A 15,582-nucleotide genomic window follows, 5' to 3' on the forward strand; every position below is an offset into this window, starting at 1 on the left:
CTGGGCCCTGTGCAACCCCGGGACCCTGCCCACGGCTCCCGGCAGAGCGGGCGGGGCTCAGGTGCGGGACGGGACGGGACAGGGGCCGCGGTGCCAGCTGGCTGCACGCGGGCGCGAGGGGTGGTGGCGGTGGCGGCGGGCGCGGCCGTCACGGCGCCGTCTCCGCCCCGCGCCCAATGGCGGCACCGCCCGCGCCCGCCCGCCCCGCCCCGCCCCGCCCGCCACGGGGTTACTGCCGGGCCGGGGGCCGGGCGGCCGCACACGCGCCTCCTTCGCCTCCGCCTCCTCGCCGCCTCCTCCGCGTACCGCGGGCCGGGCAGCAGTGGCCGGCGCTGGGCGGCCTTGGTGAGGGCTGCGTTCTTGTCCCGTCCCGGCCCGGCCGGCGCTGCCCATGGCGTAGCCGCGCTGCTGCGCGCCTGCCCCGCGGGACGCGGCGTGGACAGACCTGCCGCCAGGTAGGTGCGGCGGCCGCGACCCCCGCCCCGACAGCGGCGTTCCGGGCCGGGCGCCCCGCAGGGATGCGCCGTCCGCTGGGGCGGGCACGGGGTGTGCGCCGCTCGAGGTGTCACCGTGCGCGGGCTGAGCGGGAGGGTCCCGGGGGCCTCCGCCGGGTGCGGGAGCTGCCGGGGCGGTCAGTGTCCGCGCGCGTGCCGTGAGCAGCGCCGGGAGCGGGGTCGCCCCTCGGACCGTGCGAGCTGCGGGCCCCCTGTGGCAATTGAGGGGTGAGCCGAGAGGTGGGCGTCTGGCGAGGGAGAGCTACAGGTGTCCCAGCGTAGTCCCGGTGTCCGGCTGGTTGGTACGTGCTGGGCGAGTTACGGGCACCGAGTGAAACCCTTTGCAGATGCTCGCACTGCTGTGCGTGCGTGTGTGTGTCTTCGTACTCTTCATGAGGTCAGGTGAGAACTCAGCAATGTACGAGCAGAGCGTGAGTTTAGTGTGAGAATAATATAAAGGTCAGTTGTAATGTCCCTTCATTGCTATTTCACTGAGGAGTTGTTGACATGTGGGAGTTACTGTTGCATATTTTGCAGGGGATGCACTGGAGTCAAGTCACTGCAGGCTTCTGAGTACATCTCTCCTAGCAATAACAAGAATGTGCCTTCAAAGCTAGATGTGAATTAAGTAACTTTTAAAATACGAGCTTTCCCCAGTTTCAGGTGCACTTGTAATTCCAAAGTCATTGTCATTGGTGTCAAACAGCACGGGAGGTGATACTTCTTGTCCCTTTCAAAAAAAAAAAAAAGGACTTACTTCAGGCATAGTGTGCGTGTGCAGTTAGGCCTTTCCCACTTGCTGTGGATGTAACCAGATGTAAAGCTACTTATCTCAGTTCTGTTAAGCTGTTGCTTTTAAAATTGATTTGCTATAATTTAGTATTCTCAAATGTATGATCATCAGCACAGTTCATTTTTTTACAGAGACTTTCTGATAGTGTTTGTAACTTATTAGAGAGACACTTGGACAATCAAGTGCCATGATTTTGTTCTAAGAAAAAGTTTTTCTGGTTGGGTCTGTATTTATACCAATCTAAGCTTTTATCTACTTTTTGTTTGGTGAGGTCAAAGCAGCTGATATTAGACCCCCACTGGGAAGAAAATCCGAAGTGAGAGAGCTGCCTGCTTATCAATTGTGCATCAATGAGGTTTGTCTCATGGTGACCCAGAAGACTGATACTATTGTAGTTTTATATGTGAAAGACTTTACATGTGTAAATGAAATGTCTTCCCAAGACAAAATCTATTTGTTTATTGCTACTTATGAAGATTACTTTATTTCCCTTACAGTCCATCCTTTTTTTCCACGAATGCCAGGCACAGCATGAGTTGGTAGCTGGGTTTTAATTAGCACTGCACAGCTGTCCTGTCAAAGTATTCCCAACAAGACTGTTAGTAAAATGTTAATGGAAGATGTTTATTCATTTTGAAGAGCTCCAGTTTAACCCATGAAAGTTTACAGGGCTTGAGTTCCAGCTGAGGAGGAGTTGCTCTTTGAGTGCAGACCTGGGCCGACACCAACTGCTGCAGCTGGTGCTCGGCTGGGGGAGGAAGGGAGGGACGCGTGTTGGAGGGGGGGCAGGTCATTGGCTTCCTTCAGTGAAGAGTCCTTTACTCTGAAACTTGCTTCCCCCAATTGTTTGCTGCAGTCCAGCCTTTTTAATCTTAAAGTGACGCTTCAAATTTTTCTCTCATGGCACGCTTTTTGTCCCTGGGGAGATCTTGTTACATTGTTGATTTTGATGCACATTTTGTGTGTCCAGAGCCTCATCTAGTCAAAGTGTGTAAATGATATCCACCAAGGATGGGGATTCTTTTAAAAAGTAAGCTTCAGTTTTTGTTCCTGCCATGCAAAACATCTTTCCAACCCCAGCATCTTGATGCCTGCCTCAGGAACATTGTTTTGAAGCCAATTGCTAAACCAGCAGGGGGAACACAAAACTTTCTGTCTATAAAGTCTCTCTTCCTACCATAGTTGTAATTTATTAAAACTTTGGGCTTATACTTTTGATACTATTTCTTTAGAATGTGAATATCAATTTACTTGGAACACCCACTTACATTGAAATAAACACATTATTTTAAAATTCTTGTTTATAAATTTCCTCTAGCAGGCATGTGTCCCATTCATCTGAATGGAATTTTTGTCATATTAGCCATTACTGACTTGCAAAAACATTAGAGGTTTATTTGACTGAAATTTCTCTTTGAAGATATTTGAAGTGAATTAAACCTAAGAAATGATATTTTGAGCAATCCTGCAAAGTTTCAGATATTAAACTAGACAAAATATTTTCACAGTGGAGCTCTTACTATATCACATTTATGATATAAAGATATCTTGAGCGCTCAAGTTGACTTGTAAAGCAGTTGTATTCTCACAAGAAACTATTTCTAGTATTTAGGATCTCCATAAGAGAAAATATTTTTAGAAATTCTCTTAGATTTTAAGAAGTACTTACTAGCTTATTATTGTAGAGGTCAACTGACAGTCCCAGTGCAGATCAATAAAGGTTTTCCTTTTTGATTCGTATTGGCATAATGATGAAGTCCTTTGTACCAGCAGTACTGGATGAAAAGACTATGGCCAAGGAAAGATATGTGGATGGCTTGCACCAGTCCATATTGCTTTCTGGTCTGTGAAGTCTGGTGCAGCCAAATGGCAAATACTGAAGGTGTGGATGTACAAACAGATGGCTGAATGCAAAGTGAAGAATGTGAATTAGCAGTGTGTCAGCTATTCCCCAGTCAGAGCTGGGGAACAGGCTCTTACCCACAGTAAATGTGAGAATCTTGCTTCTACTTGGGGTTAAGCCACCTTTCACTAATGGTGGGATAAAAACATGCCAAGGAACATTTGCTGCAGAGTAGCCAATTTGCTGCTCGTGAGTGATAACAATTGTATATTCCACTAGCATTAGGTGTTAGAGAAAGTAGAGACAGTAAAGTTCATCTGAAATTAACAGTGCTAGATCAGGTTTAAAGCAGGATATGCAAGCTCTGGTTCTAGAATGGCACTGACTGCATAGTGAGGTATAAAATACCTATAAATGTATATGAAGTATATGTGTTTTTCAATGGCCATGCATTGTTCTCGAAGAGCATTACGTGATGTTGCCTGCTACTGAAGGTACAAAAGGGTGTATGTTCAATTCCATTGGCAATCTCCCTCTTCCGCTGTTTTCATGGAATCCCCGTACTTTCTCTCCAGGTGGTTCTCTGAGATGCTGAAGTGTGTAATTTGTAAAGCCAAAGAGAAATTTCTGTTTTAATGTGATTTGAAAATAGCAGTAAATCTTTGCCTACTTTGTCTTACAGTTCTTTTCTTTGATACCTCCAGTAATATTCTGTTAACATTTAAGACATGAAATACCAAGTCTCGGGCCATTTATGTGAATCTCAGAAAATACTCTCTGGGATACAGATTGCAAATGTCTTTGCAGTCACATTGCTTTTGATCTAGTTCCACAAAATATTTGTGTGTTATAAATAGGCATTACTTCTATAGCAGTAATATTTGTGGTGATTAAAAGTGGCATGCTAGTTTCTAGCCACTTCATGAATAGAAGCATGTTTTGCCATAAAAATGTACTAGCAAAAAGTAGTGCAATTGGAATTGCTTTATCCATAACTGTGGATTCGCATTTTTATGTGCTGGCAGTCATCCAATAGAGCAACATTTCTTGTGCTATTACAGCAACAATTAACTCTGTCGTAGCCAAAATGAAAGAGATTTACACCTCTCTGAAAATCACCGAAAGAGGGACTTAAAAGCTTCAGTTTATATTCCATATTTTTATTTCCAGTGTCACAAAATAGATTTTTTTTTTTAAGAAGAACTTACTTTATGACCTTGATTATCTAAGTACTCATATTTGTCAAGTTCAGCAGCGAGCATTTCATATATTGCATTTTAAGTGTAATAACTGTTGATTTGTACTGCTTACAAATAATTATGTCTAGGAAAGTCTGCTAGTTTCTGATGTATGCATAATCAAATGAATGGTGTTTTTGAGGAAAATGTGAAAATAATAATTTCATCTTCATCTTGTGAATAGTGCTTTAAAATGAGCTATAACTGCTTATTATTAACAAATTTAATTGCATTATATTTAGCACTTCTCTTTAATAGCCTGTCTAATTTCAGTACACTAGTTGGCCAAATTTAGATTTTTTTCTTTTTTTTCTTTCCTGTTGCAAGATGTTGTAAGGTTTTGAGAGTCAGCTGGAAAGTGCCTCTCTTTTAAATAATTTCAGTTGTGACCTTGCAAGAGACCTGTTTAGATTGCAGGAGAACAGCTTCTCTAGAGGTCTTGGGTCTGAAACAGGTTAATTATAGAGCTACTATGTAGAGGTTGTTTTTCTGCATAGAAGGCAATAGGTGCTGTGATACATAAGGTGGTGTTAGTGATTCTAAAGAATAATGGCAATTCACTTATTCTCTGATCCTCCTTTGTAAGCACAGGTATTTTCTGTTGGAAATCAGTGAGTTATATTGTGTGAGTCAGGGACAATAAAAAAATCCCAAGGTATCCAGTGAGCTTACTGTGTAGTATAAATCTGCTGAATTAATGTATTTCTTTGCCAAGAAGCTGGAGGTGGATTGAAGACTGATATGTCCTCTTTTGTCTTACATTTAACAAGCAAGTTGTTACACTGTAGCTGCATTTGACACAATGTTATTAAGAACGATGGCAGTATTTTATTGCATGTGTGATACGTTGTTTTTGATAATGAAACAAAATTCTATTTTACTTTACGAAGTAGCTGTTTTAGTATTTGAAAAGATGGGCCTTTTCTTGTAGTGAAGCTATTGCATTAATGAACCAAGTCACTCCTCCAGTATGTACAGCTTGTATTCTGTGATAGATTAGTTCCTCTCTCCAGCATTTAACATGACCAGTGTTTCTGAATACTTGTAGATCTGGTGATTTGGTTCATTCCAGTGATGAGGTGTAGCAATTTCCTTCTGGCAGATAAGATGCACAGATTATTTATATGACTACAGGAATTTGTTGTGGTTTTCCCTCTCCCTATACCTTTGCCCAAAGATTTTTACAGCTGTCATTTATATGTTTAACGTAAAATGATCAAAGGAAATTCTGAATGGTAGAGATTTTATGGGAGTGTATCTCCATTCTGAGTGGAACATTCTAGTGATTCATACCTTGACTGAAACAAATCCCCAGTGAAGAGCTTATAAATAAAAACTTGTATGAAAAAATTTTGCTCCAACCTGAATGTGTTTTTCTGCTCAACAAATGGAATTACACCATTATTATTATTATTTGACAGACAGTCAGGGAAAGGGCAGATACCCCTACACAAAAGGAAACTCTTCTTGACTCATTCTTTTAACTATGTGTCACTTTAAGGACTTCCCTATTTGTGTGGGAGAAGTTTCCTATGAGATGTGCAGCTGAAAGTTTAGTGGCCAACAGTTAACTTTTGGTAAATGTGTTTATCTTGCATTCTTGTTTATCAAACTGAAGAAATACTCTATTAATCTACCTGCCTCTTAGAGTTTACCTTATTCTAGAGACGAAAAGACATGCTTCTTTTGTTGTTCTGTTTTGTTTGGCTTTTTTCCAAAATGTGGGTTTGGTTATGCATGCAGTTAACTTTAAAATACCTAGTAATTAATATTTCAACCTGTTAATTTACATCTTGTAGTATCTAATGGCCCATGGCAGTGAGAAGGGCTGGTTTGTATAACCTCATCCACTTCCCCTGTAATGGGAAGCACTGATTTTCAGTCCTGTTCACTTATTTACTAACTACCTTTTTTGTGTTTGTTTTTCACTTCCCAAAGAGGATTGCGTCCTTATACAGTGAATTTATGTTTAATGCTATAGTCTTGCTTTTCATCATTATTCTTTGTGGGTTTCTCACAATGAACCCAGACAGTTTCAGGTATTTACAGGTCATGGTTTCAAAACTAATTTTTTAAAGGTGTAGATGTCATTTCAAGATTTTAAATCCACCAGACACTGACTTAATTTGTTTTCCTGGTAGGAAGGTTCTAGGTAGAATATTTCTAGATGCAGTCCTAAGGTTTTGCAGTTCAGTCTTGAAAAAAATAACAGCTCCAAGCATTCATTGACAGCAATTTGCTGAAATCTTTGACCCTGAGTGGAAGAAGCCTTGCTGAATTGTTGGTAACTTTCCATCCTGCTATGGCTTCAATTCCACAGAGATGCCTTCCCGAGGGTTATATCTGTCTTGATAGGTACATTAGAGCTGTTATCTGTTTAGTTTAGGTGTGCAATTAGAAACTCAGCCAAGTAAAACTTAAGATAAATTAAATTTGTGTGAAATTGTTGGCTGCTGCTGTGTTTGTGAAGAGTAAGATAGTTCAGTGCCAGGAAACCTATTCTGTTTCCAATTAGAAACAATAAAAGACATAAGTAATTAGTCCAAAGAAATTTAACTATGAGAAGAAAAGTTTGTAGAGATGTTTTTTCATGCAATTTATGATGATCTTGCTCTTCCTGAAGATTTCTAGTGCTTTTGTTTTTGTTTTAGGGTAAACTTTTCAGAAGCAGCAAGTCCCATTTAAAAAACGTGAGCCTGGTTCCTGTTAGTTGTGGTGAGATATTACTGGTTAATAGGGAATTTGAGTTTTGTTTAAATGTACATTTGAGATTTCTTGGGTTGCCATGTTTTTTATGTATGTGTGTTTCTAGTAATCTCTGCTTTTTTTCTTCCTTCTGCTTCCTGAATGTGTATCAAGAAGATGGTATATAATTGTGCTGCTGGTATTTCCTGGTAAGATCCATCTTCTAGTTAGAAGTTGGAAGCAAAATGCCTAAAGTTTTATTGTCTTTGTAGGCAGCTGTTAAGGGGGTGCTGCTGTGGCCAAGGTGAGGTCCTGTTATAACTCTTTTTGCTTGTGAAAGAACAGAGTACCTCGGAGTTGCACAGAAAATACATGGCTGAAGCTGGTACTAGATTGCAGATTGCTTGAGCCATTACAGTATTAGAGCTGTACAGCATCCCAGCATCTTGTTTTCTCCACTCCCTTTAGAAATGTCCTGATGTAGGAAGTGCCTGAGGGCTCTACGATAAAGTAAAAAAATTCTGATTTGGTACTCAGATTACGTGTAGGGTGTTGGTCTTGTTAAACTCCGTCCGCAGTGCCATCTGTGCTTCCTCCTGCAGAGGTTCAGTAACCTCTAGGAATTTCTGCTGTTGTCAAAAAGCAATCTGTTCCAGACTACTCCTTGTGGAAGTCTTGTGTACTCCTTCCTCTTTAAAGATACCCAAATGCACTTCCTTCCCTTCCACCTATTGAAACCCTCCTACATCCTGATCCTGTAAGAGACTATTCTCTTGTTTACACTTGGTAAGCAAAACCTTGCCCCTCAGCCTAGGAAGATGCAGCTGTATGCCTCCCCATGTTTGGGGGAAGGGAAGTCCTGGGAACATGCAACAGAATGATTTTTGTCCTGTTTCTGTAAACTATCTCTTACTTTTGTGCTATATTGTGCTATGATTCTTCAGCTGAAACTTCCAGTGTCTGGTGTCATCCAAACTCACAGCAATAAAATCAGGTGATTAAAAAAAAAAGAAAGTTGTGAAGCTGAAGGAAAAATGGGTTATAAAAGGACGCTGAGAATAGACACTCTCATCCAAACTGGGGCTTCATTCCAGCTGTGGGCCAAATATGTACCAGGTAACAAAATCTACCTCAGTATACTATTACTAAATAGGTGGAATGGTTTCACATTTTTAGTGGAATTATTTGTGTATATTTTTCTTCCTGTAATTTGGCAGGCGACATTGTAATACATTAATAAGAAAATAAACAAACAAAATACTAAAACAAAAATCACATGGAATAGAGGGGCACAATTGCTAAATGGCATAAAACATCTTCCTTTGGCACTTTTCCAGTTCCCATAGCCTTTAACTGTGACTTGTTGAAATGTCCCATTACAAGCACAGCAGCATGTGAACTGCAGGACATCAGAGTTACTTTTTCCCTGGGCTTTTGATATGTCAGGATTTTTAGTTTTATTACTATTCATATATTCCCTGAAAATGAAACCACTTTGTTGTTTCTAAACCAAAATCTATGTTATAGTTTATGAATAAGTTACTATTTTGAGTTCTGAATGGTGGGACTTTGTGTATATGCCTTGGACATAGGCATTTAAAAATATGTACAAATTTTCAGTTCCACATGAACATTAATTCTAATCTTATTAATCAGCTTTCCAACCTCTATGTCCGCAAATCATGCGGAATTGACATGATAAATGTCAGCTAATTAAAAAAAGATATCTTCAAAAATGCATATTTAATAGGAGTAGGGTTATAAATAAACTCTTCCAAAAACTGTGCTATTCCTAAGTTTATAGAACTACTCATGCAGTTAACTATTGTGTTGGTTTTTTTACTTGAGATTGGATGTACTTGATTACAAATGATTGCTTTTTTTTTACTTACACATGGCACGCATGCATTCATTGCATTCACATAGGGAAGCAACCTGGACAAGTGGGAGAAAAACCGGTTAAATCAGTGAAATGGTTGCCATGCGTAAAACAAGCAAACAAAAAGTGAAAAAGCTTTGGCTGTGAAGGCTGCCTTGGATGGCCTAGAAACTTGGGTTCATGTTGCTATGGCAAAACAACACAAAGGGGCAGATCCTGCTGGCTTTGCTCAAGTATCCCCATTCACTTTGTTGGGACTTGTGATGTGACTTAGAGAAGGAGGATTTTTGGCTTGCTTTGGTAGAGAAGTGTTTGTTAGCAGTGTTGTAGAGAGCTGTGCAACCTCTGGCACTACGCATGGAAAGAGGAGGGGATTACCAGAGTCCATGTTGATAAGGAGGAGAGGAAGTGGAAGTTATTCTTCAGGCAGTAAAGGAAAAGTTTAGACAAGAAGAAGGACAGAGTTAAGGCAGGGAAGAACTTGTATGGGAAAGGTAGGCGCTGATTGATGGCGCTGTTAATGGTGGCTGTTGGGGAAGGGGCTTAAGGCAACAGAAATAAAAGGGGTGAATAAAACAATAAGTTTCCAATTCAGCAAGAAATGTGGCAAATTCCTATTCTAGAGAAGCCTTTAAAAGGAAACAGAAACAAAAACCCCAGAATCTGTGGCTCAGTCCACCAGGTTGGACTGGGCAGCGAAGCTTTGAAAAAGTAAGCAAAAATAAATTTACCAAGAGAAAAGAAGTTTGCAAAAGTTGAAGCTAAGGAGACTGTTGATTTCAAGAAGACCCAGTACATAATAGGTACTTGGGTAGAAGGACAGAATCAGACTGAGCAGAAAGGTGCTCAAATGTCCTGAAGCTTAATCCCTGGGTGTACACTTGTTCATTTTCATTTAGAGTTCCTCAAGCACTTTAGAGCAGAGTCCCATGCCCTTTCTGGAGAGCATTAGGCTGGTGTGGGGGTGGATACATTTCTGCTAGTGGCAGAACAGTGCAGCATGTGATTTCTTAGTAACAAGCCATCCATAGGCCACAGAGCTTTATGGTCTGGGAGTGCCTGTCAGTAAGGACTGGAAAATCCTTAGGGAAAGGTGTTTTTTTAAGAGTAAGCATCATGCTTGTAACCTGTGAGTTCTTCCATCTTGTTGTAGTATTAGAGGTGACTTTTTAGTTCAAAGGATAGCTTTAAAAAATCTAAAGACTGAAATTCTGAGGAAGATGAGTAGCAGATTTTTCCAAAGAAAACTATTTCTGTTAGTGAAAGGCAGAGAGAAAACAGTAGTGCACTCAAGTGATTTGTATTTTGTCTGCTGCTGGCTCTAATGAATTTAGATTGCTTTAAATACCACTGAATTAAGGAGCATTTGTTGTCCTCTAGCTTAGCATAGCAATGAGATCTGTCCTTCCAGTCAGCGCACTTCGGTATCTTTCAAAAGCACCATGCTTTTCACTGGGTTCTAGCTAAGCCTTGTGTATCAAAATTCTCATGGGCATCAGAGGCTCCTAGCTGAAACCAAATTAAAACCTTATGCTTTCTCCTCTCCTTGTTCTTATGTGCTTCAAAATGTGTTTTCTCCCCTTCCATTCTTCCAGTCTTCTTTCAAAACTAATAAAATAATAAAAAAATAATAAAAAAATAGTAAAAAAATAATAAAAAATAATAAAAAATTAAAAAAATAATAAAGTAATAATAGAATGTAGTAGTAGTAAGATTCTTCCTGATGTTCCCAGTGGCACTCCTTCCTGATTGGATCTGCATATATATATATATATATATATATATTTTTTTTTTTTTTTTCCTCAATGAAACAGGGTCTTTGTGCATTCTAGACACTCACTTTTAGCAGGACTAGTGGCCTTTACAACAGCAAATTTCACTGAAAATGATCCTGTGCTCTTCAATGGTTTTGATTCAGGTGCCCTCTTTTGCCAGCCTTCCTTGCAGCTTGTCATAGTATAAAGCATTGGCATGAAAACATATTTAGTAAACACAAAGCTCTCATGTCTTCTTCTTTCTCTTCCACATGGGGATTTTTTGGTTATACTTTTAATATGCCCTTTTGTGACCTCATTTACAAAAATAGCCACCCAGATATACCCCAAAGGAAAAGATGATTCTCTTGGAAATTTCTTTTGAATCTCAAGTTGACTAGCAGTTGTGTTTACTTCTTGGATAAATAGTTTATGTTCCTTATCCCTTTGCACAGCTTTCTTCTCTTATTTCAAAGGAAATGTCTTCCTATATTGTGGAGTGGCTCTACTTTTCCTAGTTTGCAGGTTTCACATGTTTTTTTAGTGACAGCAGGCCTTAGACTGAAGCAAAATCTGGCAGATTTTGCACCACATCTTAATTTTCTCATGTTCTTTTTTTTATTGTTGTTGGTTTGTTTCTGTTTGCTACTGTCAGATGGTCACTTAATAGCAGCTTTGTAGCTGACTCCTGTCATAAGTGAGGATGATCAGGTTTTGCAAAATACTGACAAATTGCCTGCTTAGTAGGTTTATTCTTAAATGAGTTATTAGTAGCAGTTTTGTCTTCTGGCTTAAATTGCAGCTGCGAACCTGACAGTTTGGGTATCATTCATCCTAAATTCATGAAGCTGACTGTCAGTTTGTCACCTCTTCATGTTGTTTGCTATTTGCCTTCCTTTTTAAGTTTGTGAATGCATGTCTTCAAGCAAGGGAGCTCACTCTTCAGAAAGCCCTTTCAAATTTTCATTTAAGTCTTCATTATTCACCCTTCATGAACTGGCAGAATCAGGGTAGAAGTTTAGGGCTTTTCAATCATATACTGGCAGCTCTGAGTTATACCATGGAAATGTATTGGTCAGTGGGTTGTGGTAGGAATCAAATCACCCATACAGACAGAAATATGTATGTGTTCTCTCTGCCTTTTAAATTATCTTTTTCAAAAAGACTTTCATCAAAGTTGAATTGAAACTTGACACTTTAACATACTTAGATGCTCAGGTCAGAATAGGATTCTAAACAGCATTGCTTTCTCTCCAGTTGTTTCCCTGTGTTCCCTATTTCTATCCAACTTGGTGCCTTATAAAAATGTCACTAAAGAATGAGAAGTTTGTGCTGATGGGACAGTGATCAAAGTCAAGTCTTGTGTTTTCTATTTGATATATTAGTGTATGTGCTGTAGTTGCTCTTTTTCTGGTTTCTCTTCTGTTTGTTAATGTTGGTGGTGACATGATTGCACACCAGTAACTTGGGGTTCAGAATGCTTCTTCATTGCCTATTTGCACACATGACATCTTGCAGAACATTATGATGGTCTTCTGTAGATAACACTGATGAGAAACCTCATTATTTTCTCTATTTGATAATTTTTCTTTATGGCAGCATTTAAAATTTGAATTTGCAACCAAATACTATCACCAGGTAGCATTAGGTTTCTTTTCATCTAGAGAAATAGCAGCAAATTATTCCAGTTTATATTTGACTTCCCAAATGATGCTCAGTATTTGTCACGTCTTGCCATTTTGCCAAAAGTGCATCTTACGTGGGACACTGAGCTTGAAAGTGACCTGCATGAACCCCATGTTGTGACAGATGGTCAGCTCCTTGCTCGCCCCATACACTGCTGTCCTGCAGAAGTGTGTCTGGGTGCTCCCAGCAGCCTGCAGAGCTGCTCCTGGGCTTTCCTCCCACCTCCCAGGTGGAATCTGGGGAGCTGCCAAGACCGGTTGGAGGTTCCAGGAGTTGGGTGCCAAGTGAAGAATCTCTTGGAGGCTGGAGTTCTGGCCTTGGGCACTGACAGCCCTTTCAGGTGTGTGGATGCAGCTCCCTGCACACAAAGCAGTGTTGTCCCTGCCAAATAACCCGTGGAGAAATGCTGCAGAGGAGTTTCTCGTGTTTTCCTCGTAGCCCAAGGAGTGCTGGTCTAGGTGCAGGTTTTTTGTTGAGCAGACTTTTGCTGGTGCCCAGCATGGCACACACTGTATAGCAGAATCTGGCCTTTTGTCCTTGTGCTTAATTCCATTTTAATGTCAGCAAGAACCTTTTAAATGGTATTCATGTTGCCACAGTTTTAGATTTTTTGGTCCTGACTCAGCATTTTGCTATCACTTAGCCCCATAATGGGGGTTTGTAATTGCTTGCATTGCTTTATGGTGAGTGTTAGTGGTTGCCAAGGCACCATCTGTCATCTGCTCCCAAAGGCTGGTAATGAAGTAAAGTAGATACAATTTTTTATTTGACTGAACACAATACTGACATTCTGGTTCTTTACCTTCTTGGTGTGTAATCTGATTCTAGACATCTAAATGACTGAGAATAGATTTAAAAAAAAAGGTGGAAGAGGATACTGTGGATCTGGTTAAGCATTTCCCCTCCAAAATCTGCAGCATGCATTCTGGGGTCAGAATTTTCAATGTTTGTAAGGCTTGCAGGCATCAGCTGTATTGTCGTTTGTTAGTATAGCACACTAGAGTTGTTTAACTGACCTGGTATATCATCTCTTGAAATCTCTTAAAATAAAGATTCTGACCAGTTTTATGTTTATATTTAGTGTCAAGTGGCATTGAAAAGTTTTCAAAGTTTGTCATACTGAGAAATGATGAATTAAATCGAGTTACCTGTAAACCAGCTAGAGCACATGTGAAACACTTCTCCATGCTATAATAAAGGTAGTAGCAGATAACGAAGCAAAAAATGTTTATATGCCCCAGAGAAAGTCTGATTACTTAAAATAAACATGTCTGAGGGTGTGAGTACCACTGGCAGGCTTCAAGTGGGACTTTGGTATTAGCTGACAGAAAGGACTCTGGGATCTCACTTCCAAGTAGATCCTAACGTGCACAATATATAATATAAGGGAGCAACATCTGCAAAGAAGTACTGAAATACAGGGGGAAGAGTACTAGGCCACTGGTACCTAGGGTATCTGGCAATATAAAATGCATTCCTCTAGTAGTCCTTTGAGAAAGAGTTCTGTTTTTCTTCTTAAAAGAGAGATAATTTAAATACCTAGTAACATTTCTGTAAGTTGTATTTGTATTAATATTTACTTTTACTTCTTTCTGTAGGCAATTAAAAGTCCAGAAGATCTGATTTCAAAGCACACCACAAATTTCAAAGAAAGTAAATCTACATGAAGAGCTACAAAGGAACTTGATTTGAGAAGACACAGCATTTACAAAAATGTCGTCAAGTTGTGTGACTTCAGTGTTTGCTTTGATCGTTTTGTGCTTTGCAGCTGCAGGTAGGTGGTATTATGTAAATCATGCATTCAGTGTAACTGATCGTGCATATTTAGAATTGTTGATCAAAAATACTTTTTCATGCTGAAAAAATGTAGGTCACCTAAAGTTTGTTTATGTCTAGGTTTTCAATTAAACTATTGTGATCATAATTGCATCATATATGATGTGAGAAACAATGCTGTTCCTATAAGAATGTTTTCTTGCACCTATGTTCACCCTTAAAATAATTTAAGAACTGCAGTAGTAATGTGAATTAAGTTATTTACTTATTTATTTTGTAAAAATTGCATGGTGCACATGTATTATAAAGGGGAGGGTTGATATGAAAGCCTTTGGGAGTGGAAGCAGGGTAGCTCTGCCAGCATGATGAACTATTGGCTCTGTCAAGAAGCTGGATTTATTTCCCCAGGTGCAAGGTTGTGTTGGTGGAGCTGAGGCTGCTAGAGTCTCTCTAGAGTTGGGCTGAAAGGGTGTACCAGCTCAGCTCCATGCTGCTTCCAAGACCTATAATCTGGAATTAAGACCCAATTATTTGACTTTATAAAAAATATATCTCACAAAATCCCAGTAAGGTTCATAATACATCACTGAGTCTGTCCATCCTTCCTGGATTATTGGAATAAACCTCACCTCGGTCGTTCCTGCCAGTTGTCTAATCTGTTTATAGTTAACCATCAGTGCTGATGGCAAAAACCTTTTAATAACAGTTGTCAGTGTTAATGGAGTTCTTGTAGGTTAGGAACATGCATTGCCGTTTAAGGGGATTGTTGCTGTCCCACATTTTGGCCTAGCTGGGGATTTTGAAAACAGTATGTTGCAATAACTTATGACAGAGAAAGGAAAGATCTGTGGAGTTCAAGTACAGAGTTTATAGTGTCGTTTCTTCAAGCACTGAAGTGATTCTACTCAGTATGTTTGTTTGTCAAAGTTTTTTCTGTGGTTGCAAGGGGAAGCCTCTTATGTGTCCAGCTTGTGTACAGCATGGGTCTTTGGAGAAGAGGCCAAGTGGATATACAGCCAGTCAAAATGAGACAGTGGGAAAAGTGGACAGTGGACAGATGGCTTGCTTAAATATGAGATGTCCTCACTGTGGAAAAGATGACCAGCTTTGGAAGAGACAAGGCTGAGCAATTAAATGTGTTACAATTTGGCTTCATTTCATCTTCAGCATGGAAAATTATGTTGTTTCAAGCCCTCAAGCCTTGTGGGACTTTCTCTGGGTTTGACCTCCTTGAAGGCATCCATCCAACATTAGTAACTTTGATTGTTTAATAGTACGTGATGCTAACATTTTGCAACAGCTTCGTTACAGACAGACTTTCAGCAATGCCGGGTGTGTCTGAGTGTGTCTGCGGCTGCAGCTGAGGACATGAATGCTGCTCTTGGCTGAGAAGAGCCATTACTTGGAGCAAATCCCAATCATTCTAGATGTGTA

At 40.2% G+C, this 15,582-nt stretch overlaps 1 protein-coding gene across 3 annotated transcripts in view; it reads left to right on the forward strand.

The window, feature by feature from the left end:
- Positions 1 to 269: 269 nt before the first annotated feature.
- TGFBR3 (transforming growth factor beta receptor 3) overlaps positions 270 to 15,582 on the forward strand; it is a 118,503-nt gene continuing 103,190 nt past the window's right edge. For 2 of the 3 annotated variants that reach the window (XM_048312715.1, XM_048312716.1), the window contains exons 1-2: positions 270 to 455; positions 13,971 to 14,146. In XM_048312715.1, the coding sequence (XP_048168672.1) occupies positions 14,086 to 14,146 (61 nt within the window). In that variant the 5' untranslated portion in view covers positions 270 to 455; positions 13,971 to 14,085. The remainder of the gene's footprint in view (positions 456 to 13,970; positions 14,147 to 15,582) is intronic. The other variant, XM_048312713.1, reaches the window with a different exon arrangement.

This window comes from Corvus hawaiiensis, chromosome 9 (genome assembly GCF_020740725.1).
Source record: "Corvus hawaiiensis isolate bCorHaw1 chromosome 9, bCorHaw1.pri.cur, whole genome shotgun sequence".
NCBI lineage: Eukaryota > Metazoa > Chordata > Aves > Passeriformes > Corvidae > Corvus > Corvus hawaiiensis.